Below are 26,146 nucleotides of genomic sequence, written 5' to 3'. Positions count from 1 at the left end.
AAATCTCATGATTAAACCAGTCTCATGATTTTGGTGATCTGACTGCAGGAGGGGTCTGGCCCTGGGTTCAGATTGCAAAACCCCCGGGAACTGGAGGAGTAGGGGCCTGCAGCAAGGGCTCTGGCCCTGAGTGCAGTTTGGGGACACCCCAGGGGGCTACAGGCGGGGAGGGGGGTTGTCTCTAGCTAACTGCGACAGGGGATTGAAGGGGGAAGGTGTCTGCCCCTGAGTTGGGATCACCCCCAGGGGTTGGAGGGCGCGCGCGCGTGTGTGTGTGTGTGTGTGTGTCCCTGAGCTGGGAACACCCCGGGGGCCGAGTCTGGGCTCGTCGCCAGAAGAAAGGGGGCCGTGGCTGCCTGAAGCCCCCGGGCCAGGCAGCGTCGCTGGCGGCGTCCTCGCGAACCGGGCCTGCCGCTTCCAGGCGGGGCGGGCGGCGCGTGAAGCAGCCCCCGGGCTGGGGACTGGGCGGCGCCCGGCGCAGGGGCCGTCTCCGTGCTTGAGTGTTGCACCCACGCTTCCTGCACCTGCTCTGGGCGTAGCCTCCCCGCAACCTGCGACCGCGTCAGGGCCAGCAGAGCTCGGCTCTCTCGGCGGCAGCATGTCGGCCAGTGGGGGCTCCATGCCGCCGCCCCCCAACCCCGCCGCCTACTTCCCCGCGCCCAGGATCACGCTGCCCGTCGGCTTGGACATCCTGCGCACCTACTCGGGAGTCTTCATCTGCCTGGAGATTGTGAGTGACCCGGGCCGAGCGCTGCTCGGGGAGGGCAGTGCTGCTGGGCACGGGCTCCCCTCTCCCCCCTTCCTTCAGCCCCGGTCCCCTCTTCTCTTCCCCCCATCGCCGCACTCTTCAGCCGCGGTCTCCTCTCCGGTCCCCTCTTCTCCCCCCCCCCCCTTAGTGTTGCACTCCCCGCCGCTCCCACTCGCTCCTGCCTTGAGTACCAGCTCCTCCTCCCCCAGCAAAACCCCGAACAAATCTTTCCTCCTCCGCGGCCCAGCACTTGTTGCGCCGAGCCCCCAGCGCCTCGCCGCCGCTGGGTTGCGATGTGAAGTGCCCCGAGCAGCAGGGCCAGTGTCGTGCATACCGAACCGGGGGCGGGCGGTGCACACCTGCCCGCCCCCCCTGTGCCGGAGCCCAGGCTGCTGCGAACAGGCGGCACCGCCGCCCTGCCACCGGCCCCCCACGCTGCTCACCTGCCATTTTGTAGGTAGTCAAGGTGCAGCAGCCGGAGCGGGTGGTGGCAGCATCGTGAGGTTCTGCTCCAGGAGCAGGAAACCGGAGAGCAAGAGCGGACTCCGCATTCCCCTGCCAGGCGCTGTCCCCCAAAGGAGGCTGCGGGAGAACTGGAGCGTTGGACTTTATGCAAGGGGCGGGCGGAAGGACAGTCAGCGGGGGGAATGAATGTGTGTGAGGTGGGGGCACCACCATTTTGCTTAATCCCGTTTTCCCACCTCAGAGCTTCCCCAGAAGGGGGATCCTGTGCAACATACCACTGTGCTGAAGTAACACCGGAGGCGTTTGTTCTCCTGATTTCCACTCAGAGCTGTGTTTTTGGCTCCTGTTCCGTTTGATTTACGGGGCAGCAGGCCACAGAACATTGTGTATGTATTTTACACTGTTTTATTTTAATCAAGACAATCTTGATCCTCCACACGTTTAGATCAGATTCAGAAGTCCAAGGAAGTAAACCTGTAGAGTGTGCTTGTTTTTAGGATCCCTCAAACTCTAGCATGCATGCTTAACCTTACTGGCATGACCAGTCCCCTTGACTTCAATGGGACTACTCATGTAGGACAAGGGTAAGAGTTTGCAGGAGCAGCATCATGATTACTAACAGATTAGGTTTCAGAGTAACAGCCGTGTTAGTCTGTATTCGCAAAAAGAAAAGGAGTACTTGTGGCACCTTAAAGAGTAACCCATTTATTTGAGCATAAGCTTTCGTGAGCTACAGCTCACTTCATCAGATGCATACTGTGGAAACTGCAGAAGACATTATATACACAGAGACCATGAAACAATACCTCCGCCCACCCCTCTCTCCTGCTGGTAATAGCTTAAGTGAGCTGTAGCTCACAAAAGCTTATGCTCAAATAAATTGGTTAGTCTCTAAGGTGCCACAAGTACTCCTTTTCTTTTTACTAACAGATTAGAGGTGAAATGCTGGCCTCATTGAAGTTAATGGCAAACTCCCACTGATTTCAATCACTCCAGGATTTCACCCGGAATGTCTTTCTTCTTACAGTCACAGATTTGAATACTGACCTGGGCTCCAATCTTTCAAATGGATCCCTATAGGGCCTGCCTTCCCCTCCACATGCAGCCCTGACTTTTTCCACAATGGCCTCCACACTGGTCCACGGATCTGCTGGTGTGGCTCCAGTGTCAGGACTGGAGCCCAGATCGGCAGTGACCAAAAATGAACTGCTTGATGGATTTGCTAGCTTGTGTAACAGGTGCTGACGTTCTCAGTTTAGTCTTGGTGTTTCTCTGATATTGAGCCTGCTCAGGATCACAGTGGATGTTTAAATGAGTAACCTTGCTGCCAGGCTCAGCCGTGGGATGTTACAGAAAAGCTTGTGCTCTTACAATGCATTACATGTCTGTTCTCTGAATAATGTTCTGAGTCTCCAGTGCTATAAAGATGGAGAAAACCTGCTTCCTCACAACAACTAAAACCTGAAGAGAAACCCTTGAAAGTAACTTGAAGGTTGATGACACTAATCCATGGGAATGCTGAATGCATGCTGCTAGTGCATTTTTACATCATCAGCCTCATTTTATCCACATATGGTTGCATTTTATACTTACTCCAACTCCAGGCAATTTCTTCTGAAAATTGAGTCTGGGGTCCTAGGTTCAAAAGAAACTGGGCAGGCATTATTTTGAAGTTGTACTTCTTGCAGTGTGAAAATTTTATCTCCAAATCTATACTCTGAATTCTGGGAGGGTTGAACTGGAAATGGTAACTCAATATAAATTTGAGCAGTGCTCAGTTAATAGATGAGTTCTATTTCAATCAAGTTAAGGCTTCCTGTATTAAAGGAACACATTTCAGGAAGCAAGTATCACTCTTATAGAGATCTGTGTTTATGGTTGAAGTCATTCATTGAGAAGATCAGTGTGCTGCAACTTAAATTTGTAGGAATAAATTCTGCTCCTAATTATATAGCTCTTAATGTGAAAAGAACTTGGCTAATATACTTCATTTATCCGATTTTCATGACTCAGCAGCCCACCATAGTTATGCTAGTCTTTTATATTTTACTTTTGCTTGTTGCTTTTTACTCTTTTGGGTCTAAACCATAAATTTGGTTTATACATTTATAATTATCTCATATCTGTATCCGCTGGGAGCTAACAAAACTATATATGGCTATAAGATTTAGATTTCAATCTCATTTACATCCTTGGTATGCCAGTTGCAACAGATACAGATTTATTTATTTATATTTTAGGATAAATGCATTTTGATAATGTTTTCACTTGTCCTGTATTTCCTTCAAAATCAGATTTCAGGTGAAACTTCAGAAGCACTTACGTGATTTAAGAGCCTAAATCCCATTTTCAAAAAGGCTTTACAAGCTTGTGTCTTACTGATTCTCAATTACTTAGCCTTCTGAGTAGCTAAGTCACTTTTCAAAAGGGGATTTTTTGAAAATTTTACCCCAGTACCAAAAAATTGCACCTGAAAGCTTTAAAAAATAAATAAATAAACGGTTAGTTCAAGTCCAGAGGGGCTGGACAAGATTCAGCTTTAAGCCTTCGTTCTCATCATGGATTTGGTTTTTCCTGCAGCTGTTTGGAGCCCTTGTCTGGATTTTGGTAGCTGCCTCTCGAGTTCCGCTGCCTCTACTGCAGGGATGGGTGATGTTTGTGTCGGTGACGGCTTGTTTTCTGTCCATCCTCTTCCTGGGCGTGTTCCTTTTTAGTTATACACACAGAGTGGCTGTGGACTGGAACCAGATGGTGAGTTTTTTTTCCCTTGGGGGTCATGATTGGATGAGAAAAACAAATTGATCTTACTCTTCGTAAGACTCTTGAGGTCTGATCCAAAGCCCATTCAAGTTAATGAAGAAACTCTAATTCATTTTGATGAGCTTTGGATCAGGTCCTTAAATATTATGCCAGGGTAGGTGCCTGGCCTTCACATCATGAATGGCCAAAGCATGGCCTGCAGCACAAACATAGCTCAGAGTTCTTCAGAGACTCTTGTCTGCCCTTTCCTTTTAATTTGATAGTGCAGCCTGTGGAACTACAGGTCCCAGCATGCAGTGCTCAGTGTTCATTCAATCAGATGGCAAGATTCTGCTCATGTTAGGATGAAGCTTTACATGCTGAAACCAGTAGTCCTTACAAGCTGTACCTCCATATTTTAAAAAAATAGTCAGCTGTAATCCGATCCATTTTATGCAAGTTACGTGTCTATCTCAAACTATTGGAAAGTTACCAAGTGCATTCCTCAATGACTTATAGTTTGCGCTTTCCTGTGTTATTACTTAAAAAATGTGTTCCTGTGAGGTGTATGCTAAGAATGGGGAGTTTCTAACAGCCTAAAAGTGGTGAAATGCAATACTGTATCATTCTATTTTATTGTATTGTGAGGCTTTTTGAGTGAGCAATAACAAGCAGAGAAAATATACAAAGAATCAGACCTTAGAATCATAAAATATCAGGGTTGGAAGGGACCTCAGGAGGTCCTCTAGTCCAACCCTCTGCTCAAAGCAGGACCAATTCCCAGCTAAATCATCCCAGCCAGGGCTTTGATAAGCCTAACCTGAAAAACCTCAAAGAAAGGAGATTCCACCACCTCCCCAGGTAACGCATTCCAGTGCTTCACCACCCTCCTAGTGAAAAGGTTTTTCCTAATATCCAACCTTAGCCTCCCCCACTGCAACTTTAGACCATTACTCCTTGTTCTATCGTTTGCTACCACTGAGAACAGTCTAGAGCCATCCTCTTTGGAACTCCCTTTCAGGTAGCTGAAAGCAGCTATTAAATCCCCCCTCACTCTCTTGGAGACTAAACAATCCCGGTTCCCTCAGCCTCTCCTCATAAGTCATGTGTTCCAGTCCCCTAATCATTTTTGCTGCCGTCCGCTGGACGCTTTCCAGTTTTTCCACATCCTTCTTGTAGTGTGGGGCCTAAAACTGGACACAGTACTCCAGTTGAGGCCTCACCAATGTCGAATAGAGGGGAACAATCACATCCCTTGATCTGCTGACAGTGCCCCCACTTATACAGCCCAAAATGCCGTTAACCTTCTTGGCAACAAGGGCACACTGTTGACTCATATCCAGCTTCTCATCCCCTGTAACCCCTAGGTCCTTTTCTGCAGAACTGCTGCCGAGCCATTCGGTCCCTAGTCTGTAGCAGTGCATGGGATTCTTCCATCCTAAGTACAGGACTCTGCACTTGTCCTTGTTGAACCTCATCAGATTTCTTTTGGCCCAATCCTCTAATTTGTCTAGGTCCCTCTGTATCCTGTCCCTACCCTCCAGCATATCTACCAGTCCTCCCAGTTTAGTGTCATCTGAAAACTAGCTGAAGGTGCACTCCACACCATCGTCCAGATCATTAATGAAGATAATGAACAAAACTGGCCCCAGGACCCACCCTTGGGGCACTCTGCTTGATACCGGCTGCCAACTAGACATGGAGCCATTGATCACTACCCGTTGAGCCCGACGATCTAGCCAGCTTTCTATCCATCTTATAGTCCATTCATCCAGTCGATACTTCTTTAACTTGCTGGCAAGAATACTGTGGGAGACAGTATCAAAAGCTTTGCTAAAGTCAAGGAATAAAACGTCCACTGCTTTCTCCTCATCCACAGAGCCAGTTATCTTGTCATAGAAGGCAATTAGATTAGTCAGGCATGAATCCATGCTGACTGTTCCTGATCACTTTCCTGTCCTCTAAGTGCTTCAGAATTGATTCCTTGAGGACCTGCTTCATGATTTTTCCAGGGACTGAGGTGAGGCTGACTGGCCTGTAGTTCCCTGGATCCTCCTCCTTCCCCTTTTTAAAGATGGGCACTACATTCGCCTTTTTCCAGTCGTCCGGGACCTCCTCCGATCGCCATGAGTTTCCAAAGATAATGGCTAATGGCTCTGCAATCACATCCACCAACTCCTTTAGCACCCACGGATGCAGCGCATCCGGCCCCATGGACTTGTGTTCGTCCAACTTTTCTAAATAGTTCTGAACCACTTCTGTCTCCGAGAGGGCTGGTCACTTCCTCCCCACGCTGTGCTGCCCAGTGCAGTAGTCTGGGAGCTGACCTTGTTCGTGAAGACAGAGGCAAAAAAAGCATTGAATACATTAGCTTTTTCCACATCCTCTGTCACTAGCAATCTTTATGGTATTAAATGCAGTTATGCCTAATTGCTTACCACCTTCGTTAAATAACCTTTCTTCTGTGTCGCTCATTTTTATTACTGGCAATCATACTGCTTTTAGCCAGATTTGTATGTTTCAGTATAAACATCCGTGGTTGTGCATCCCTTGATATCCAAGTAACTGTGGTGAGAGTCCCTAGATCTGTGCAAATCTTGAATCAAAGGTCATAGAACTTCATAAATTTGGTGTTTGAAAGATTAAACTTGTGTAATGAGCAGTGCTACTCTGGATTCTGTCCAAACAGACTTTAGCACTGTAGCACCAGTGTTTCACTGTACATACAAACAAAGTACAACTTCAACTCTTAAATGGAATTAAACCACAAATCAGGTTAAGCTAGTTAATGACTTTTTAATGCTTTATTCACAAAATAAAAGTCATGATCCAGGAATTGTGAGCTAGATGTTGGGGAAATGGAGGGAATTTCACAGAGGGTTGTTAGTGTTGTTCAGTGGCAGTCACATCAGTTAGTATGCAGGAAAGCACATAAAGCATGTGCATTACTTTTAAGCAAGTGAATAGTGTCATTGGTTTCAGTGAAACCAATCACAGACAAAGTTCTGCACATAATTAAATGCTTTGCTGGACTGGAGCCATAGTGCTTTTTTGAATGTTCAAAGTACTACACAAACATTCATCCTATAACTCTCCTTGTGAGTGTGCATTATACAGTATTGATTTTGCCCTATCAAATGCTTGTTGTTGGCTATTTTTATTTCTGGTAGGATAGGGAATTTTGACACCACTCTGTGATAAAGAGAGTGCCCCTTATGTGAGCAAAATGGCAATGGGTGCACAACACCTGTGGAAGTCATGCCTATGACGTTTGCCTGTGATTTTGTTAAAAATTCCCCGTGACTAATAGGTCAAAGAAATGGAATATGAACCTTTTATACCTAGTTCACTGGCTCAAAATCCAGTCCAGATCACTAATTACCGAAAGATGATTACCATTTGGCCACAATTCAGCACAGTACCTGCTGGCTAAATTTATATGTCCTTTAGTATGCTGGACCTAGATTTTTTTCAGCAAGATACCATGACGTCTACATTGAAATCTACTGCAAATGGCAAATTCTGTGGTGACTTAAAAAAAAAAACCTAGTTTTTTCAACCTGGTTACATAAACTCATTTTTTTATTTTTAAATTAAAAGAGAGTCTACCATGTTGCTGTTTGTTGTAACACTTAAATTGGAAAATGTTTAAAGAAAAAGATTTTTTTATTATTTCTTATGCTGCAGAAACTAAACTTTGGCATGGAATTCAGAATGGCTAATTAAGGCTAGTGGTTTGATAAGGCCAAAAATGGGAAAAGTCCTGGCACATTATTTTAATATTATTGTTTGTAATGGAAAATTATAAGATGAGTCTAGTATCTTTTATTTTAAAATAAAAATAGTTTAAAACCATTTTTAAACCCTCCAAACTTAACTCTCCTGGATGCAAATTAGTAGCACTTTTAGGGTAAGGTTCTGCCAACCTTTACACTGAACAGTCCTTACTTCCTACATTGCCCCTATTCAATCTAGTGTGATTACTCATGGGAGTAAGACACTAACTCAGCATGAGTAAGGAAGTTGTGTTGCTCCGAGTGGTTCTTAAACTTTTGTACTGGTGACCCCTTTCACATAGCAAGCCTTTGAGTGCGACTCCCCCTTATAAATTAAAAACACTTTTTTATATATTGAACACCATTATAAATGCTGGAGGCATAGCTGGGTTTGGGGTGGAGTCTGACAGCTCGTGACCCCCCCCCCCATGTAATAACCCTGTGACCCCCTGAAGGGTCCCGACCCCCAGTTTGAGATCCCCTGCTCCAGGGCCAGTGCAAGGATGTTTAGCACCCTAGGCAAAACTTCCACCTTGTGCCTGCCTACCCCCGGCCCTGCAGCAGCTCTGCGGCCTCCACCCTGAGGCGCCCCCCCGCGGCAGCTCCCCCCTGCCCCCTCTCTCCCTCCCTCCCCTCGGCCCGTGGAGCCGCGTGCAGCAACTCCCCACCCCAGCTCACCTCTGCTTCGCCTCCTTCCCGAGCACGCTGCCGCTTCTCCCACCTCCCAGGCTTGCAGCGCCAATCAGCTGTTTGGCGTGCAAGCCTGGGATGGAGAGAAGCAGAGTGGGGCGGCGTGCTCAGGGGAGGAGGCAGAGCAGAGGTGAGCTGGGGCGGGGAGCGGTTCTGCTGGCGGTTGCTGCTGGCGGCCCTCCCCATGCCCCCCTGCCACAGCTCACCTCCGCTCCACCGCCTCCCCAGAACGCGTGTCTAGGTTCCTTCCCCACTCTGAACTGTAGGGTACAGATGTGGGGACCTTCATGAAAAAAGTAAGTTTAGGAGGTTACCAGCTTAGGTTAAAACTTCCCCAAGGTACAAACTATTTTACCTTTTGTCCTTGGACTTTCGCTGCCACACCAAACGTCTAACCGGTATATTACTAGGAAAGAGTCTATTTGGAAACGTCTTTCCCCCCAAAATCCTCCCAAACGTTAGACCCCCTTTCTTGGAGAAGGTTTGATAAAAATCCTCATCAATTTGCATAGGTGACCACAGACCCAACCGCTTGGATCTTAAGAACAATGGAAAAGCAATCAGTTTCTTAAAAGAAGAATTTTAATAGAAGAAAAAGTAAAAAGAATCACCTCTGTAAAATCAGGATGGTAAATACCTTAGAGGGTAATTAGATTGAAAACATGAGAATCCCTCTAGGCAAAACCTTAAGTTACAAAAAGACACAAAAACAGGAATATCCATTCCATTCAGCACAGCTTATTTTCTCAGCCATTTAAAGAAATCAGAATCTAACGCATATCTAGCTAGATTACTTACTAAATTCTAAGACTCCATTCCTGTTCTGTCCCCGGCAAAAGCATCACACAGACCGAGAGAGAGGCTTTTTTTCTCCCTCCCCCCAGCTTTTGAAAGTATCTTGTCTCCTCATTGGTCATTTTGGTCAGATGCCAGCGAGGTTATCCTAGCTTCTTAACCCTTTGCAGTTGAAAGGGTTTTTCCTCTGGCCAAGAGGGGTTTTAAAGGTGTTTACCCTTCCCTTTATATTTATGACAGCGCGCTTTTGGCCGCCCCCAACCGCTTGGCACCCTAGGCGACCGCCTAGTTCGCCTAGTGGTTGCACCGGCCCTTCCCTGCTCTATACTGAACCAGATGTTAGTGCAAAGACCATAGACTTTATTCTCTACTGCCCTACATATTGTGTAGCCATTTACATCTGCACAAACTAGGTGTAAGCTACCATTCCCTTCTGATCTGGTGGTATTTTACACACACTTTGCACAAGACTTAAGTGATTATGCAGAGTGTAAAGCAGTGGAGTATTGGGCACCATGCTTTTTTATTTAAAAACCCGAACAGTAAACAGTTAGGTTTTGGATCACAGACGTCATGTCCCAGATAGAACCTTACTGTTGATACATATCTTCACTGTAACTATTGCCAGGGAAGTTAGAGTGTTTGGCATCTGGATGGAGGAAAATGACAGGTTCTCTTTTGAAAATATCTCTTCTGTGTACTACTACAGAGGGGTAGTCATGTTTGTCTGTATCCACAAAAACAATGAGGAGTCCGGTGGCACCTTAAAGATAACAGATTTATTTGGGCATCATGGAATAGGGATTATACATTCTAATTCTATAGTATGAGACAATATATTCATGTAATGTTTAAGAAAAGTTTTGTAAATGAGTTCCAATAGTTCATGGATTAGGGACCCAATCTTATGGGGTTCCAGAGGCTTCTGTATAGATTATTTAGGTTAATCTTTCTATCTACCCAATCGGACTCAGTGCTCAGTCTAGAAGATACCATGAGAGATGCTTAGTTTTGCTGTTCTCAAACTGTGGATCTGTGTCTCCAGAGATAACATGCTTGTTAACAGCAAAAACGGTTTTAAATAAATAATATATAGAGGTGAGAAATAACAGACCTGAACCTTATTGTCCCTCTGCAAATTTGTGTACACAGAGTCAATCCCTTACCTCTCTCTAAAAGTGGAAAGTTTCAAAAAGTTCAATGACTAGAAGATTGTTGGACGCGGAATAGATTTGGACAGGAAGGAGTCTGGAGATAAATGTGAGAAGGGAGGGATAGGCAGTAGAAACAAAAGTGAGACTGTTTGAGCAGCATATTCCAGAAGTCTTGAGGTCTTTCTGAGTGTAGCCTTCATTGATTTGAGATCTACCAATACCATTCGCTCACTAGAAGGGAAAACTTATAATGGCAGCAGGCCGTAAAAGAGACCCAGTTTGGGAATATTTTAATGAAGTTCCTCTCTCCGTGGGTAAGACAGGCACGCGTGCAAAATGCAAACAGTGCCACAAAGAAATACAAAGCCTGGTTGCCCAAATGAAACAACATCATGAGAAGTGTTCCTTCTCAGGAGGAAGCTGCATTGAAGATGACGAAAGGAACATGTCTGAACATGCAGGATCTTCAGGTTGGTAAATATTTTTATTTCATACTTCTTTCTTAAGGACTGCCTGTACTTCCTTCTGGACTGTTCTTGAATTCTCATGTTTGAGCAAAAAATATAGTTGTTACTCTATGGTACTATCATTTTAGATGCAGTTCTGATAAAAAATAAATAGCTGAAATAGGCAGATCTTCCCTTTACAATTTCACCTTTAAAGTAGTACCAGGTGTCAGTGAATGCAGTGAGTAATACTAAATGAGCAGTATGGTAATAATAATTAAATAACTGCATTGACTTATTTTGTTTAGGAGAATCCATCTTCAACATAAAGGATTCTGAAGACTATCCACCTTCAAGATCACCATCATTTTCTATAGTTTCAGAGTTATCTGCCAATGATCGTGTTTCAGTCACATCATGTATGTCACATAGCCATGGTAGCAAAAACAATAAATAAATAAAAATCTCCATCATCCAGAAACAACCATATATAAGTTTGTGATAAGAACCAGCAGATTACAAAAAGAGGTAATTGATGAAAAAATTGCTCTGTTTGTTTATGCAACAGACTCTCCTTTCCGTACAATTGAGAACCCACGCTTCATTAACATGGTTCAGTCATTAAGACCAGGATACAGTCCACCCAACAGAGCAGATGTCATAGGCAAATTGTGGATAAAGTGTATGAAAGAGAAATTGAGCAGTGTGTGAATGGTCTAGAGGGTAAAATTGTTAACCTGAGTCTTAATGGGTGGAGCAATGTGCACAATGGTTCTGTTGTATGTGCTTTTGTGACAACAGAAGAAGGGAATGTCTTCCTTACAGAAACAATTGATACATCAGGAAATGCTCACACAGCAGAATACTTACAAGAAGTAGCGGAAAAAGCTATAACAAACTGTGGAAAAAAAATTCAGATGTCTAGTACGCAGCTTGGCCACAGACAATGCTGCAAATGTGTCCAAGATGAGAAGAAATTATTTAGAAGAAAGTGAAGAGAGTTCCCAAGCTAATAGCATACGGTTGCAGTGCTCATTTGATGCACCTCCTGGCCAAAGACTTCAGTGTTCCAGAAATAAAACCTAATGATGTTGAAATTGCAAAATACTTCTGTAACAACCACTTTGCAGCAGCTGCTCTGAAAAAAGTGGGAGGAACCAAGCTAACCCTCCCACAAGACGTGTGATGGAACTCAGTAGTGGACTGTTTTGAGCACTGAATCAAGAACTGGCCTAATCTGATGACAGTTTATGAACAAAATCGTGAAAAAATAGATGGCACTGTCACAGCCAAAGTTCTCAACATTGGGCTTAAGAGAAATGCTGAACACATGCTGAGTACCCTGAAGCCTATTTCCGTAGCCTTGAACAAAATGCAGGGAAATAGCTGTTTATTGCTGACGCTGTTGAAATTTGGAAGGAACTGAGTAAGATCTTAAAAGGAAAATATGCAATGACAGAGTTAAATTACAAGCATTTAAAAAAATGAATGAGACAAGCACTATGTTCAGCTCATTTTCTTGCAAATATTCTCAATACTTGGTACCAGGGTCAAACCTTAACTGCTGAAGAAGAGCTGGCTATGACATGGACATCCAGCAATCATCCCTCCATAATGCCAACTATAATAAACTTCAGAGCTAAGGGTGAACCGTTCGAGAAATATATGTTTGCTGATGATGTTTTAAAGAAAGTCACAGCAGTGAACTGGAGGACATCACTTAAACACTTGGATTCAGAGACTGTTGAACCGATAATCTCACTTTTAACAGCAGTAGCTTCTTCTGCCGGTATAGAAAGAATATTTTCTTCCTTTGGACTAATTCATTCCAAACTGAGAAATCGTTTGGGACCTGAAAAAGCAGGAAAGCTTGTTTTTCTTTTCCAGATTATGAACAAACAGGAAAATGAAGGTGAAGGTGACTGAGTTAGCTGCAGAAGCCAATATTTTAAGTTTCTCATGTTGACCTTGCTGACACAGTCAATTTAATTTTTGTTGTTGGTTTTTTAAATATTTCATTTAACTATTTTAGTTAAAAATCTTAACAAAAACAAACCTGATTTTAAAAAACTTGAATGTTTAACTAAATTTCAAAAAGTCATATGCTTGTTTTGTTAAAATATTATATATTTGATGTTGAAGAAAAAAATCCAGAATACAGAACATTGTTGTTTTAGTTAAATAAAACAATTTAAATGTCTGTCTGGTGATGTTCTCCTCCTAATACAGCATGGCAAGAAAATCCTCCAAATATTAATGATTAACCTGTTGAACTGGAGATAGTTCACCTCCCACTGACTTCATAAATACCTGCTTCAGTTACCTTTGGTAAATGAAATAACTAAACAATCATTCATTTTCTGATACAGCTGTAAAACTAGTCTGAAAAGTTTTCAAAATAAATCACTTAAAAATGTATAGTGTGTACCTTCTAAAAATGAAACCTACATTGATCTCTGAATTGTGAAGAATATGTATTAAGGTTATAACAAGCAAAAAGAATGCACTTTTATGTAGAAATTCATGATTAAATTGAGTCTTCCTGACCAGTGATTTAAATCAATGCGATTTAAATCAAATCCACCCTGATTCTGTACACTGTGTTTTACAGAATAGAAACAGAAATATTTTAGGGAGGTTTTAAAAGCTTTATTGTATTCCCTCAGCTTGGAAAGTCAGACTCTTAGTGACTGGAGCTGAAATGTACAGGACTCAGGAGAGAGAAATTAAAACTAACACTTAATACACCTCTTTAAATGAATGTAAATAGCAAATGTTTGTATACACAAATGTGCACAATATAGTGTGCATGAGAGAAGAGTAATAGGATATGCTTTGTGTTTTACTCTAAATATGGTATGCATCATACTACTTTTAAATAGTGGTTCTTGTTGCTTTTTTAGTAACAAAGTTGCTGGGTTATTATAGCCGTTATTGCAAATGTGACTTAAAACATGGCAACATAATTGCTGACGTAGATCACTTAAGAGGTCAAGCTATACAGTATTTATTTTAAAGGTGTGGGTTTTGTTGTTTTTGTTTTTAATATTCTACAGTAACATAACTGAGTAGTATCACCTTGTGTACTTTTTTAGGATATAAAGATTAAAAAGTTTCTTACTATGATGTGTTGCATTGTGATATGGCTGCACTCTGATGACATTAATTTTAGGTGAATGATCTGAAAGTCTTCTATATGGCACCTCTAAGCTTGCTTTTTGTTTGCATTTTGTTTGCACTGAAACTTAGAGATTGGTTAAGAAGAATGCACATATCCAATCAGTTACAACATAGCCTAATTCTGTCACTTTCTTTTCAGGATTTTCTTTTCCATGCGGCTACTTTTGTCTTTTATTTTGGAGCCTTTTTATTGCAAGCAGCAACAACATCTCTGCATAATTATCGATGTCCATCAAATGCCACCGTGTTGCTAAGCGATCAAGACTATAACATAAGCATAGCAGCCTCAGTAAGTATTTCATAGATATACATCAAGAGATGGAAGTCTGTTTTAACCCTTTTTAGCTACCCAACCAATCTAATGGCTAACTGGAATGTAAACTTTTCGGGGAAGGGACTGTCTGTTTTTGTGTGTTACACAGCACCGAATATTCACATATTGATAATTTAATTTTTTTTATTTCTCTCCCGCCCCAATAAGTTGTTACTGTGTGGTAGGTATTTGCTGCACTACAGAATAGTGTTCTTTATATATGATCATAAGGGAACATTTAGAGTGAGGCATACTAGTCGGTGGAAGTGAAGGCTCAATTATTAGGTGTTTTCCTTTGCATTTGAACAATGCTGCCTTTTCCATAGATGTGTGCCAATGGGTTTAGCACAAGGGATTGGAAGTACTGTTCTTAGTTTTTACGCCTTCTAACAGTGTCTTGTTTAGATCATAGGATCATATACATTTATTTAAGCTTATTAAAAACCTCTATAGGTGTCCATCACAAAAATTAAAATACACAAGACAAAAATGATAAAGGATGCTCAACCCACCTAGACATAACTATTTACCAGCTGATATGAAGATAAAACAAATAAATTGTTCCAGTGCTCAGCCCATCCTCTCTGAAAGACAAAAAAAATTACGGAGCTTTGCAGCTTGACAGATGCAGGCTGCAGTGGGTCTTGATGTGAAGAATTAGTTTCAAAGTCTAGGAAGCTCATTGAGATTCCTCTACAAGCAGCATCCTCCCAGTTATAACAAGGCAGCTCCAGCTGATCCTAGCTGTGGCAGTATGGCCTGGGAATAGAGATTAACCATGTCCCAAATCGGTCAGGTCTGTTTAATAGGTCAGCTTCCTGAATTCTACCCAGTAACTTATGAGGAGCCAGTGTAGCTCCTAGAGCACTGCTGTAATGCTTGTGTGATGCAAAGTTCCACCTAGTATGCAGAATTCCTGCCTTTCTCATAGTTCTGCTGAGCTGTAGTGGGTTGGGGGGTATTGTGAAGCTCCCCATTGGGCTGTTCCGGCTGTACGTGGGGAAGAAGCTCCAGTCTCTAGGCCCCACACAGTGCTGATGGGATGTGGGGAAGAAGAGCCAAACAGAAGAGCTCTGATCCCTAGCTCCTTCACAGCTGTTCCCCAAGTATGTCTGAAAATAATTATCATCTTGTCACATGTTCATTTTTGCTGCCATTAACCAAGAAAATGTTAAAGACTGCATAGAGAAAACAGAAAAATTAAAGTCTTGCTAAATAGCTGCTGTCAAGACAATGACCTTCCAGCTGTTTAGATGAAGGCATGTGTGTAGGTTCTTTTTAAAAAAGTAATAGTCCCAGCGATTATTAGCATCTGTTTTCCAAACATTCATTATCTCACTCAAAGCATGTTTAGTATGGGTAGGATGTAATAATCTAAGTGACTCCCAGGAGAGAGAGGGAGAGGCAGGTCTCCATCATTCTGACCTGGAACACATCAGAAAGTGTTTCAATTTAATAAATAAATCCCTCCTAGTTTCCATCCTCCCTAGTTCTTCACAAATGCATTCATAGAACCATCTAGTATAATTTCTAGGATGAACACAAACATAGATTTCACCTTACGATTCCTCCAGCAAAACAACTTGCGATTAAGCTAGCACACATCTTACAGAAAGACATCCATCCGGTCCTTATTTAAAGACCATAAGTGCTAGAAACTTTACAACATCCCTTGGTAACCTATTCCAGTGGCTGATTATCTTTAGTGATCAAAAAAAAAAAAAAAGTGCCCATTTCCACAAGTAAATAATAAATGTTGATACCATATTGTTTTAGTGGTAGCTTTCTCCTCAGTTTATGTTTGCTGGAGTCAGATGCATTAATTTGGAGACGAATGAAATTAAATACTAGTAGAAACAAAAGCCAAATGACTGTGTTCATCCTTGATAATGAGAAGAAACTTGATTACAAGGTATAAAAATAAGTATTTAAGAGGGTTGCACCAGGACCTAGGTAAAAGACCTACTTTAGTTACAAAGTAGCAAAGTGATGTCAGGATTTGATGCTTTTGACAAAATGTTGTCAAAGCAATAGCACATAGGTTCTCAACCTGAGGATCATGATAGGGTCTCAGGGGGTCACAACCAATCTTCATCATGGCTTTCTGGCTAACTGGGGGGGGGGGGGGGGGGATTCTGAAGCTTCCTTGTAAAATGTGGTTGTGGGAAAAGTTGAAGAGCAGTAATAGAAATCTCATATGTGATTCATCTCGCTTTCTTCTGCAGATTTTTGCCTTTGCAACAACCATTTGTTATGGTTGTAGCACAGCCCTTGCTTTAAGAAGATGGAAACTATAGCACCTGAAGAGGTTAATGGTTCAGCATTCTAGTTTAGTTTGTGTAATTGTGTATAAGATCAAATTAAATGCCACTTGTCTTTCAAACTGTAACGGAATTCCAAAAGGTTTTTATGTATAAACTCTATTTTAAAAATGTTAAAAATGCAGATAAGCTCATATCAGAATTACTTTAACTGAAATAATCTGTGATTGTTTTTTACTTTTATTATATGCTAATTAGAAGCATTATTCTACTATCTATATTGTATTATACAGTTTAGTGAGAAATAGATGCATCATTAGCAGAAAACTGAATTTTGGTGCTAAACAATTAGGAGGGAGGAAGTGGAAGGTAAACAAATGTTATATGCAAAGGTAGCTAAAAGCTACAAGTTGCAATGCTTATGGTTAATTATTATTAAAAGCCCCACTCCTGCAATAAGCTCCAAGTAGGCAGAATCCTGGGTCTCTGCACATATTCAAGCATCTGCCACACAGTGCTCCTTGCAGGGTGAGGGCCTAGCTTGACTTTTGTGAGATTGCCTTAATATTTTTAAAAGCAAAACTTAAAGAAAAACTATTTTAGTTTCCTTCCAGTATAATCTTGTGAAATACTTTACAGCCATTTCTGGCAGTGATGGTCTGATCTTTTCTATAATTGTGTTGTATTCCCTAGTAAATACAAATTGTTTAGTACTATTGTTCTGTAGTTTCCTATATTCACAGATTTAGTTCTGTCAAGTCTATTTATATTGCAAAATGTAAACAGTGCATTTGTGTTGTGTATATCTGTGGTATGTTTTGGTTTAAAACAAAGTATTTGCACTGTTTCACCTTGTTGTGGGTACAGTTTTTACTTCATGTGCTGCATTTGTGTTGTTTACTGTATGAGTCAATGTTGTTTGAATGGAGTATTACAGAATGTTGAATTCTCTCTGATCTAAATTTTTGCAGTGGTTTATTTGTTGCATCCTAAAGTCCCAATCTTGCAAAGGAATCTTTACATGGGAAGATCCTTATGCCTCTGCAGAGTCTTGCTGAAGTCAGTGGGACACCATTGGAGCATAAGGATCCACCCAGGAAGATGCTTTTGCACGAATGCGGAAGTCTGATCAAGTTTGCTTTGAATGTCCCAGTTATGTAATGAAATACATGAGGTACAAATGCACCAAACTCAACTTAACAAATGAGTTATACCGTATCACTTCCCTCCCCCATTATCACTATTTAGCAGATTTTTTAAAAAAATTAATATCTTTAGTTCTTGCAAAAGTGCCAAATTGTTAACCTCAGAGACCGAAGACCCCTTGTCATCAATAGAAAAGCAACAATGTAAGCTTCCTTACAATGCCCTCCTTGCATTTGTTCTGTAGAGATCACTTGCAAGTGGACAGGGCAGTACACGTTCTTGTCTACTCAGGCCTGGTCTAGACCTAGAACTTAGATTCGTCTAGCTACATCACCCAGGGCTGTAAATTCACTCCCTCTGGAGTATAGTTAGGTCGACCTAACCCCCACTGTAGACTCAGCTAAGTCAAAAGACGAATTCTTCTGTCAAACTAGCTGCCACCTCTTGAAGAGGTGAATTACCTACATTAATGGAAAACCCTCTTCCATCAATATAGGAAGTATCTATGTCATAGGCGGACTGTGTGCCAAATCCAGATCACCAGATGCTTTTGAACAGATCGCAAAGTATTTGTATTTACTTATTATCATTATTGTTGTTATTTTTTATTATTTTCTCTGGAATCTGGACCTTGACTATACCTTGACCAAGAAATTTGGACCTTGATAAAAAAAATTGACTTCCTCTGGTCTACACTATAGCTTCAGCACTGTAGCTGTGCCATTGTAATACAGACATGGCCTCAGTCTCAGCATGCCAACAATGGTGCCAGTTGCAGTGAAGACACCTGAGGATCTCTGCTGGGAGCCTAATTCATTTCACATGTGCAACTAAATCACTGTCAGTAGTGGCCTGGGCCAATTTCATATCAATTAACTGGAAATGAATGGCACCTTCTCAATGCCCTGAGTCATTTAACTCTCCAGAACTATTGTAATAAGTTGATTTGATACATTTCATTTTCTGAAAATGTCTATCTTCCTCCCTCTTTGCACTGGCTGAATCTTCAACTCTTTACTCTCATCTAACCTGTATTGTGATTTTAAATTTTGTCTCATGCAATATGGCACAAAACAAAACACTGGATTTCATATTGTATAAAATATCTTTACACTGGTGTGTACACACGTAAGGGATTTCTCCCCATGATATAACAGTGACTTACACTCAGCTGCATTAAATACTTTATTCCTGTGTATTTGATACTGTGGTTACTGACAGATTTTCATCAGTTGAATATTGGTACAAAGAATAGAAATCTCAGATATTTGATTAAATTGATGCTAGATTTATTAAAAGAATAAGAATTCTTGAGAGGGTACTTGCACAAAATTCACACTTGTAACCGTATAATGTGGAACAGAGAATAAAATGGTGAAACAGTGAGCCTTGGATTGTATGAAAGATGACAGTGACTCTAGGGGGAGAGGACAGTGAAGATATACATGGTGATGGTGGGAAAGAACCACACTTGACAGATGCTAGTCAGGTCCCTTAATGCACCAGTGGAAGGTTCTCATACCACCGCAATGTGTGGGGTATTAGAACCTGTTTAGCATAGTGAGAAATGGCTAAACTCTTCCCTCCTGCTCTAAGAGTCAAAGACAGGCAAAGGACACAGTTGGAGAGGAAAGTTAACCTCCTATACTCTTGAAACAAGAGTGGTTTGCTTAGGTAAAAATAGAGGCATATTTCCTGTCCGCGACCATCACCTTTTCTTTTGCAATGAAAGATGTTCTGTTAGACTCTGATGCAGGTACAAGTAAACAAACAATAAAATAGAATATAAGGAGGCAGTAACACAATAAAGAAACAGTAAGCGGTTTATTACTCATAGTTGAACTTGGAATTGCAGAGGTGGTTTGGAAACAGGGCTCAGCGTGATGTGGGAGTCTGTATCCAAACATGGGGGGGGGCAAGTAAAATGCAGTCCTGATGTTCATTACGCATGATGATTATAGACTGTAAGTGAGTGTCAATATAAAATAATGAATAAGACAAAAAGACATTTTGTATTTTAAAAATACATGCGTTTGCACACACACACATAACCCCTAAAGCTCATGCCTCTGAGTACGCCTCTCCAGGGAATGGAGCAGTAGAGAAAAGCTGGGAGGAAAGATAAGGAGTTAAGTTTTGGATACATGAGTTTAAGCTGAAGTGAGATATCCAGGAAGATATGCCCAACCCCAGAAACAGTGTTTGCTATTAAGAAGTGAAGTTACAATTCTGTATTATCTTTTACACATTATTGTTCAATGAAGAAAAAGCGACTACATTCTAGAAAGTTAAGACTTTGTTAAAGCCTATTCATCAGATGAAGTAGCTAAAATCACTTCCAGCTCAACCTATGAGGAAGGACATGAGTCACAAATATATTATTGAATAGTTATTCAGTTTAGACTTCTATATTGGTCTTGATGGTTCCAGTAGGACTTATTTATTGTAAAAATGTTCATTTCTAAGTAATGCTGCAAAAGTATTTTTTTAATCTTGAACCTAAAAATCTCTTCTCTTAGTCATTTTCTAAGAAAATGAATTTATTAATGTACAAGGCTGTTTAAAGTTTATCAATAAAAATATGGCTGTGTTTGCTCTCATCCTTACAAATACATATTTTAACAAATCAGTTATGCCTCCAAAGATGAGGTGTGTCTGTTACAGCAGGAAACAAAATTACACCTCTCAGAATATGGCCATTTTCTTGTTTTTGCATCTGACATCATGCTCAAACCTCCACTAGCATTAAGGAAAGTTCTTCAACATTTGGAGGTTGTCTCCTCTATTAGTATTTTATATAGAACTATACATGTGCAATGCTGTTTTACACACAAGCACTTGCTATCCTGGAAGATGCCTCAAATGACATGTCCAATAATCCTGAGACATTGCTTAAAGCATCTGACTCATCAGAACTTTCCTGGAGACTTGGGAAATATGAATTCCTTGCATTTGGGAGGTGAGATCTCAGGGCCATGATCTGGTTACATGTTCTTAATGAGCTTATATAAAAGTGAAGAGATTTGATTATATACTGGGATAGACCCTCTTGCAAAGCTTGATGGGTAGATGAGCAATGAAGTGTAGTGGATGCACTGAAACGCTGGTTTCCTCCACTCCAACTCGATTGAGTCCTGATGTTCAGAAATGGTCAAAGGGCATGGTGGGGTGACTTCTCTGGTGATTTTCCTCTTCTTTGGCACTGTCACCAATCCCCACGGGATCAGTTCCCCAATAAGGTCCATCCAAATCCTTCTGACCTCTCTCCCGCTTGTGTAACTCAGGTATAACTCCACTGAAGAAAGTGATGTTCTGTCATGGTAAAACTGCTGTAACTGGCAGGAGAATCAGAGCCACTCCTGAAAAGCTATGTTCTTCATAATGACTGCACTGCAACATTTAAAGGAAAGCGAAACAAAAGTCAGTGCTGGGGAATCTCACTGCCAACGTCTCCCTTTTGCTTCAGAAAGCACATGGAAACTCATGCATACATTCCACTTCCTCAAATTATGACATTTGCATTACCATGCCTGTCAAGTGTTTAAGTCTGAGCCTAAATGACAGTAACATGTTCCTGAGCTTAGTCTCATCTCTACTGGCTTTTACAGCTGGGCTAAAAAAAAAAAAAGGCTTAAATATGCTTCAAACTCACTTTTAACCCCATTTGGTTCCATGGTTGATCTATACACCATGTGTTGGGGTTTTGAATATCATCTTAATACTAATCATTCCCTTTAATGCTGACTGGTCAAAATGTGTTAGATCCCCATTTGCCCCCTTTAGCATGATTTGAAAACTTGATTGTGGTGAACCCTCTGGATTTTGTTTAGTTAGCAATGAGCCAAGAATGCTTAATAGATTAGCAGAGAAGGTGAGTGAGATATCTTTTATTACACCAACTTCTGTTAGGGAGAGAGACAAGTTCTGTGAAAGTTTGAAAGCTTGTGTCTCTCACCAACAGAAGCTGATCCATAAAATATATTACCTCAGCCACCTTCTCTCTCTAATATCCTGGGACCAACATGACTACAACTACAGTGCCTATATATAACAGCTTGAGGGGCAAGCTGGGAAGAGTAAGTGCTGTTGGCTGTTTTTCTTTTATCTTACAAAGAGACACAGAATTTCAAAGTGACTTCATATAAATGTTGATTTAAAAAGTTCAGATGTTTTACAGTGTCTTTTGTGTGACTCGTCATGGTGTCACATCTCTTACTTAGTAAAAGTGAGGATAAAGATAGTGGTAACAAAACAAAAAAAAATGCAGCAACATGGTTGCTACACTCCAGAACACTATTTACTTTTCTGTTAACAGTGGTCCAGGCAGCCATTATCACCACAGCTTGTTCGAGCACCTCTAATTTCTACAGAGCTAAGTCAACAGATACTTTACCAACTGGCTTCCACTTTGAAGTATTGTTCTATCCTGGTGCTACTCTTTCTGTATATTTAAATATGGTATCATAATCCTATAATGACAGACCTCATTGCTGTCCCTTTATATCCTTTTACTACACAAGGGATTAACACCATTCCTCTAAAAATTATCTGCAAATTATAACACTCAGCTTTCTGACCCAAGCAAGCCAGAAAAGGGAAGGGGAGGAGGGGAGAATGGTGAATTTAGGTCAAAAAACACGAATGGAAACTATTTTACTTTTCAAAAATGTTGCAGAATCTACATGACTGTTTTCCTCCAGTGGGCTAAGTCTCTCTTCATTTATTTATCTAGGGTACTTTTGACCCTCCCACTACTATAACAGCAAGCACCTCAGTCTTCACAACACCGCTGTGTAGTAGGCCAGCGTTATTATTGCCATTCTACAGAAGACTAACTGATGCCCAGCAACTCACACAAAGTCACACAGGCGCAAGGAATTGAACTGCTCTGGTGGTGGAGCAAGGAATTGAACTCAGGTGTCCTGTGGCCCAAGTTAGCTAGTGTCTTAACTACTGCATTATCCTTCCACTTAGGGCTTGGCTACACTGGCAAGTTTTGTTGATGAAACTAATGTTGCCAAGGAAAAAATAGACAAAAGCAAGGTCGCCAAAGTGTGTCTACATTTGCTCCCTCTGTCGACAGATCGTGTCCACGTTTGGGGCACCTTTGTCGACAGCAAGAGCAATGCACTGTGAGTGTGTATCCCACAGTGCCTGGTGACACCATCCATCGCTAGGTGTTTTGTGACTGTGGAAACGGAGCGCAGTGCATCCTGGGATGTGCAAAATGTACCGTCATGTACCACTTTGTGTCCCACCCCTCCAATGCTTTCTGGCTTCCTTTCGTGCTGTTTTTCCAACTGTTATTCTTTGGTAGCAGGGGCGGCAGGTTTGTAGAAATTTTGGTGGTGCCCAGAACACACCCCCCCCCGCAGACTCCCCACACACACCTGCCTAAGGCTCTGGGAGGGAGTTTAGAATTCAGGCGATTGAGGTACACGAGGGGGTGGGGATGGAGGCTCTGAGAGGGAGTTTGGGTGCAGAAGGGGTGAGAGGTCAGGCTCTGGGAGGGAGTCTGGGTGCAGGGGGTGTGAGGGGTCGGGCTCTGGGTGGGAGTTTGGTGGGGGACGGGGTCTGGCGTGCAGGCTCTGGGATGGAGTTTGGGTGCAGGCTCTGGGATGGAGCAGGGGATTGGGGTGCAGAAGGAGTGCAGGGTGCAGGCTCTGGAAGGGAATTTGGGTGCAGAAGGGGTGAGAGGTCAGGCTCTGGGAGGCAGTTTGGGTGGAGGAGGAGGTCTGGAGTTCAGGCTCTGGGAACAAGTTTGGGTGCTGGGTGCAGGCTCTGGACAGGGGGCAGGGGTGCAGGAGGGGTGGGTGTGCAGACTCTGGGAGGGAGTTTGGGACAAAAGTAGGTGCAGGGGAGGGGTGGGAGTGCAAGAGAGAGTTGGGGAGAGGTGCAGGATGGGGGTACGGGGGGGGTAGGGGTGCAGGCTCTGGGAGGGAGTTTGGGGGTAAGAGGGGGTGGGGGTGCAGGAGGAAGTTTGGGGGCTGAAGGGTGTGTTTCTGGAGGGGGTGTGGGTGCAGGCTCTGGAAGTGGATGGGGGAGGGTTGATGCTTACCTGGGGCACCCCCTCTGGCAGTGGCTGCTAGGCAGGGCAGGTGGGAGGCAGGTCTCCTCACACTGCTGTCTCCAGGCACCGCCCCTGCAGCTTCCCATTGGTCGCAGGGGCATTTGGGGCGGGGGCAGCGCGCAGCGGCACAACCCCCTAACACGTAGCTGCTCAGCCCTGCTCTGCTGCTGGGTGGCAGCGGAAGCCCAAGGGCTGTTTTAAATTGCCTGGGGGCGGCCGGTGGAAGCACGGGAAGGGGGAAACTTTGCTGGAGCCGGGCCCCTGGGATAGGAATATTCCTCGTGCCCGGGCACCACGGGCCCATAGACCTCGCCGCCCGTGTTTGGTAGTGCGTGCCAGCATCTGCAGTCAGAGAGGATGGATCCCGTACTTCTCTCCTATGCACTGTCAGCTGTCGTGAGCACATCGCGCATGGCAGCACAGTTACTCGCAGAGTTACTCGCCAGGTTAACAGAGGATGAATCGCAGGCACCCAAGTGTGATATAGACAGCAGCAACGTAGTGCTTTGTGCGGTCACAGAGCATTGGCATACGGTAGACCATCGCTTTTGGGCTAGGGAAACAAGCACTGATTGGTGGGATCGCATTGTCATGCAGGTGTGGGATGATGACCAGTGGGTACAGAACTTTAGAATGCGCAAAGCAACCTTCATGGAGCTATGTGCTGAGTTGTCCGCCCGACCTGTGGTGCAAGGACCCCAGAATGAGAGCTGCCCTTTTGGTAGAAAAGTGTGTTGCAATCGCTGTGTGGAAGCTGGCGAATCCAGACTGCTACCGGTCAATTGCAAATCAATTGGGAGTAGGAAAGTCCACTGTTGGGGCTGTATTACTCCAAGTGTGCGGGGCAATAAATCACATCCTACTGCATAGGATCGTGATTCTGGGAAATGTGCATGACATAGTGGAGGGCTTTGCAGAGATGCGTTTCCCTAAGTGTGGCGGGGTGATTGGTGGCACACACATTCCAATTGTAGCACCAGACCACCTTGCCTCTGAATACATCAGTTGGAAGGGATACTTCTCCACGGTGTTGCAGGTGCTTGTGGATCACCAGGGGTATTTCACGGACATCAGTGCAGGCTGGTCCGGAAAGGTGCATGACACACATCTTCAGGAACAGTGGCCTGTACAGAAAGCTGCAGGCGGGGACTTTCTTTCCAGACCACAAGTTCACAGTGGGGGATGTGGAAATGCCCATAGTAATCCTCGGAAACCCAGTTTACCCCTTACAGCCCTGGCTCATGAAACCTTTCACAGGGCACCTGGACAGCAGCAAGGAGCATTTTCACAACAGGCTGAGCAGGTGCTGCATGGTAGTCAAATATGCCTTTGGCCGTTTGAAAGCTCGCTGGAGGTGTCTCAAGGGCAGGCTAGACCTTACTAAGGATAATATTCCCGTGGTCATAGCCACGTCCTGCACTTTGCATAATCTGTGTGATATCTAAGGGTGAAATGTTCGCTCAGGTGTGGAGCACTGCAGCAGAGCGCTTGGCTGCACAGTTTGAACCGCCAGATGCTAGGGCTGTCATAGGAGCCCAGGGGGCTGCTATTAACATCAGAAGGGCTTTGAGGAACCACTTTGACAATGAGGGGCAGTAACACATGTCTGCTTTGGAGTTGCTTCCCTGGTGCATCCATGTACAATTGTGGGGCCCAAGATCCATGCAACACAATGCTTTAGAAGCCTGTTCCCAAGCGTGAATTGATTGCTATATGCTTTTGTAGAACACAGAATAAAAACACTGTACCATTAAATACCTTAGCCTTTATTTGTTGTTAAAAAGGGTAAAACCTCACAATTGTGTGCAGCTCCAGCGATCATTGTGCAAGCTGTGAGAGAGGGTGGAGTGATGGGGAGGCTCAGGAGGGCTGCAAAGTGAAAAGGAATGTCTGGGCATGGGGGTGGGGGGTGGGGGGGTTGGCAAAGAATTGTGCATCTGCATGGGCTGCAGTGGAAGTCGATAACGGATCTGCTCAGTCTGCAGCTGTATCAAAGACTTGAGCATCTCGGGCTGATCTTCCATAACTTTTATCATCAGCTCTGTCACTTGCCTAGCAAAAAGCAGCACTCTCCTTTCTGCCCTGCCTTTCAGCTTCCCAGCACTCTTTCTGTTCCCTGGTCTGTCTCTCATCACACTGCAGTACCTCCCAGAACATGTCTTCTTTGCTGCGCCTAGGGCTTTTTCTTATCTGCTGAAGCTGGTCTGCGGGGGTGCGTGGTGTGTTCTTCCAGGTCTGTGCTGAACAGAAGAGGGATTGTTTCAATCACTTGCTGGAATGTAACTTTTTAGTAAAAAAGGCCTTTGCTAGTAGAAATCACTTTCTCTCTGAGAGACTCTAGGCAGGCGCACCACTCCGCGAGC

General features: G+C 43.2%; 1 protein-coding gene across 2 annotated transcripts; it reads left to right on the top strand.

The window, feature by feature from the left end:
• Positions 1 to 308: 308 nt before the first annotated feature.
• On the top strand, positions 309 to 18,907 carry MAL2 (mal, T cell differentiation protein 2). 2 transcript variants are annotated; one of them, XM_073330272.1, is made up of 5 exons: positions 309 to 730; positions 3,794 to 3,964; positions 10,781 to 10,837; positions 14,133 to 14,282; positions 16,532 to 18,907. In XM_073330272.1, exons 1-5 carry the CDS (start codon positions 599 to 601, stop codon positions 16,601 to 16,603), a joined length of 582 nt encoding a protein of 193 aa, XP_073186373.1. In that variant the 5' UTR covers positions 309 to 598; the 3' UTR covers positions 16,604 to 18,907. The 2 variants fall into 2 exon arrangements, with proteins under 2 accessions (XP_073186373.1, XP_073186371.1); XM_073330270.1 differs by lacking the exon at positions 10,781 to 10,837 and having other exon boundaries at positions 343 to 730.
• Positions 18,908 to 26,146: the final 7,239 nt, after the last annotated feature.

This window comes from Lepidochelys kempii, chromosome 2, assembly GCF_965140265.1.
Source record: "Lepidochelys kempii isolate rLepKem1 chromosome 2, rLepKem1.hap2, whole genome shotgun sequence".
NCBI lineage: Eukaryota > Metazoa > Chordata > Testudines > Cheloniidae > Lepidochelys > Lepidochelys kempii.
The sequence above is the reverse complement of the archived record's forward strand: the minus strand, read 5'-3'. Positions and strand labels throughout refer to the sequence as shown.

What these genes read in the sequence shown, in the direction of transcription:
- MAL2 (XM_073330272.1), top strand. Translation starts at nt 599, where the DNA reads ATGTCGGCCAGTGGGGGCTCCATGCCGCCGCCCCCCAACCCCGCCGCC. An exon ending in TCTTCATCTGCCTGGAGATT is followed by an intron (nt 731 to 3,793) that starts GTGAGTGACCCG and finishes TTTTTCCTGCAG; the next exon opens with CTGTTTGGAGCCCTTGTCTG. An exon ending in ACATAAGCATAGCAGCCTCA is followed by an intron (nt 14,283 to 16,531) that starts GTAAGTATTTCA and finishes TTTCTTCTGCAG; the next exon opens with ATTTTTGCCTTTGCAACAAC.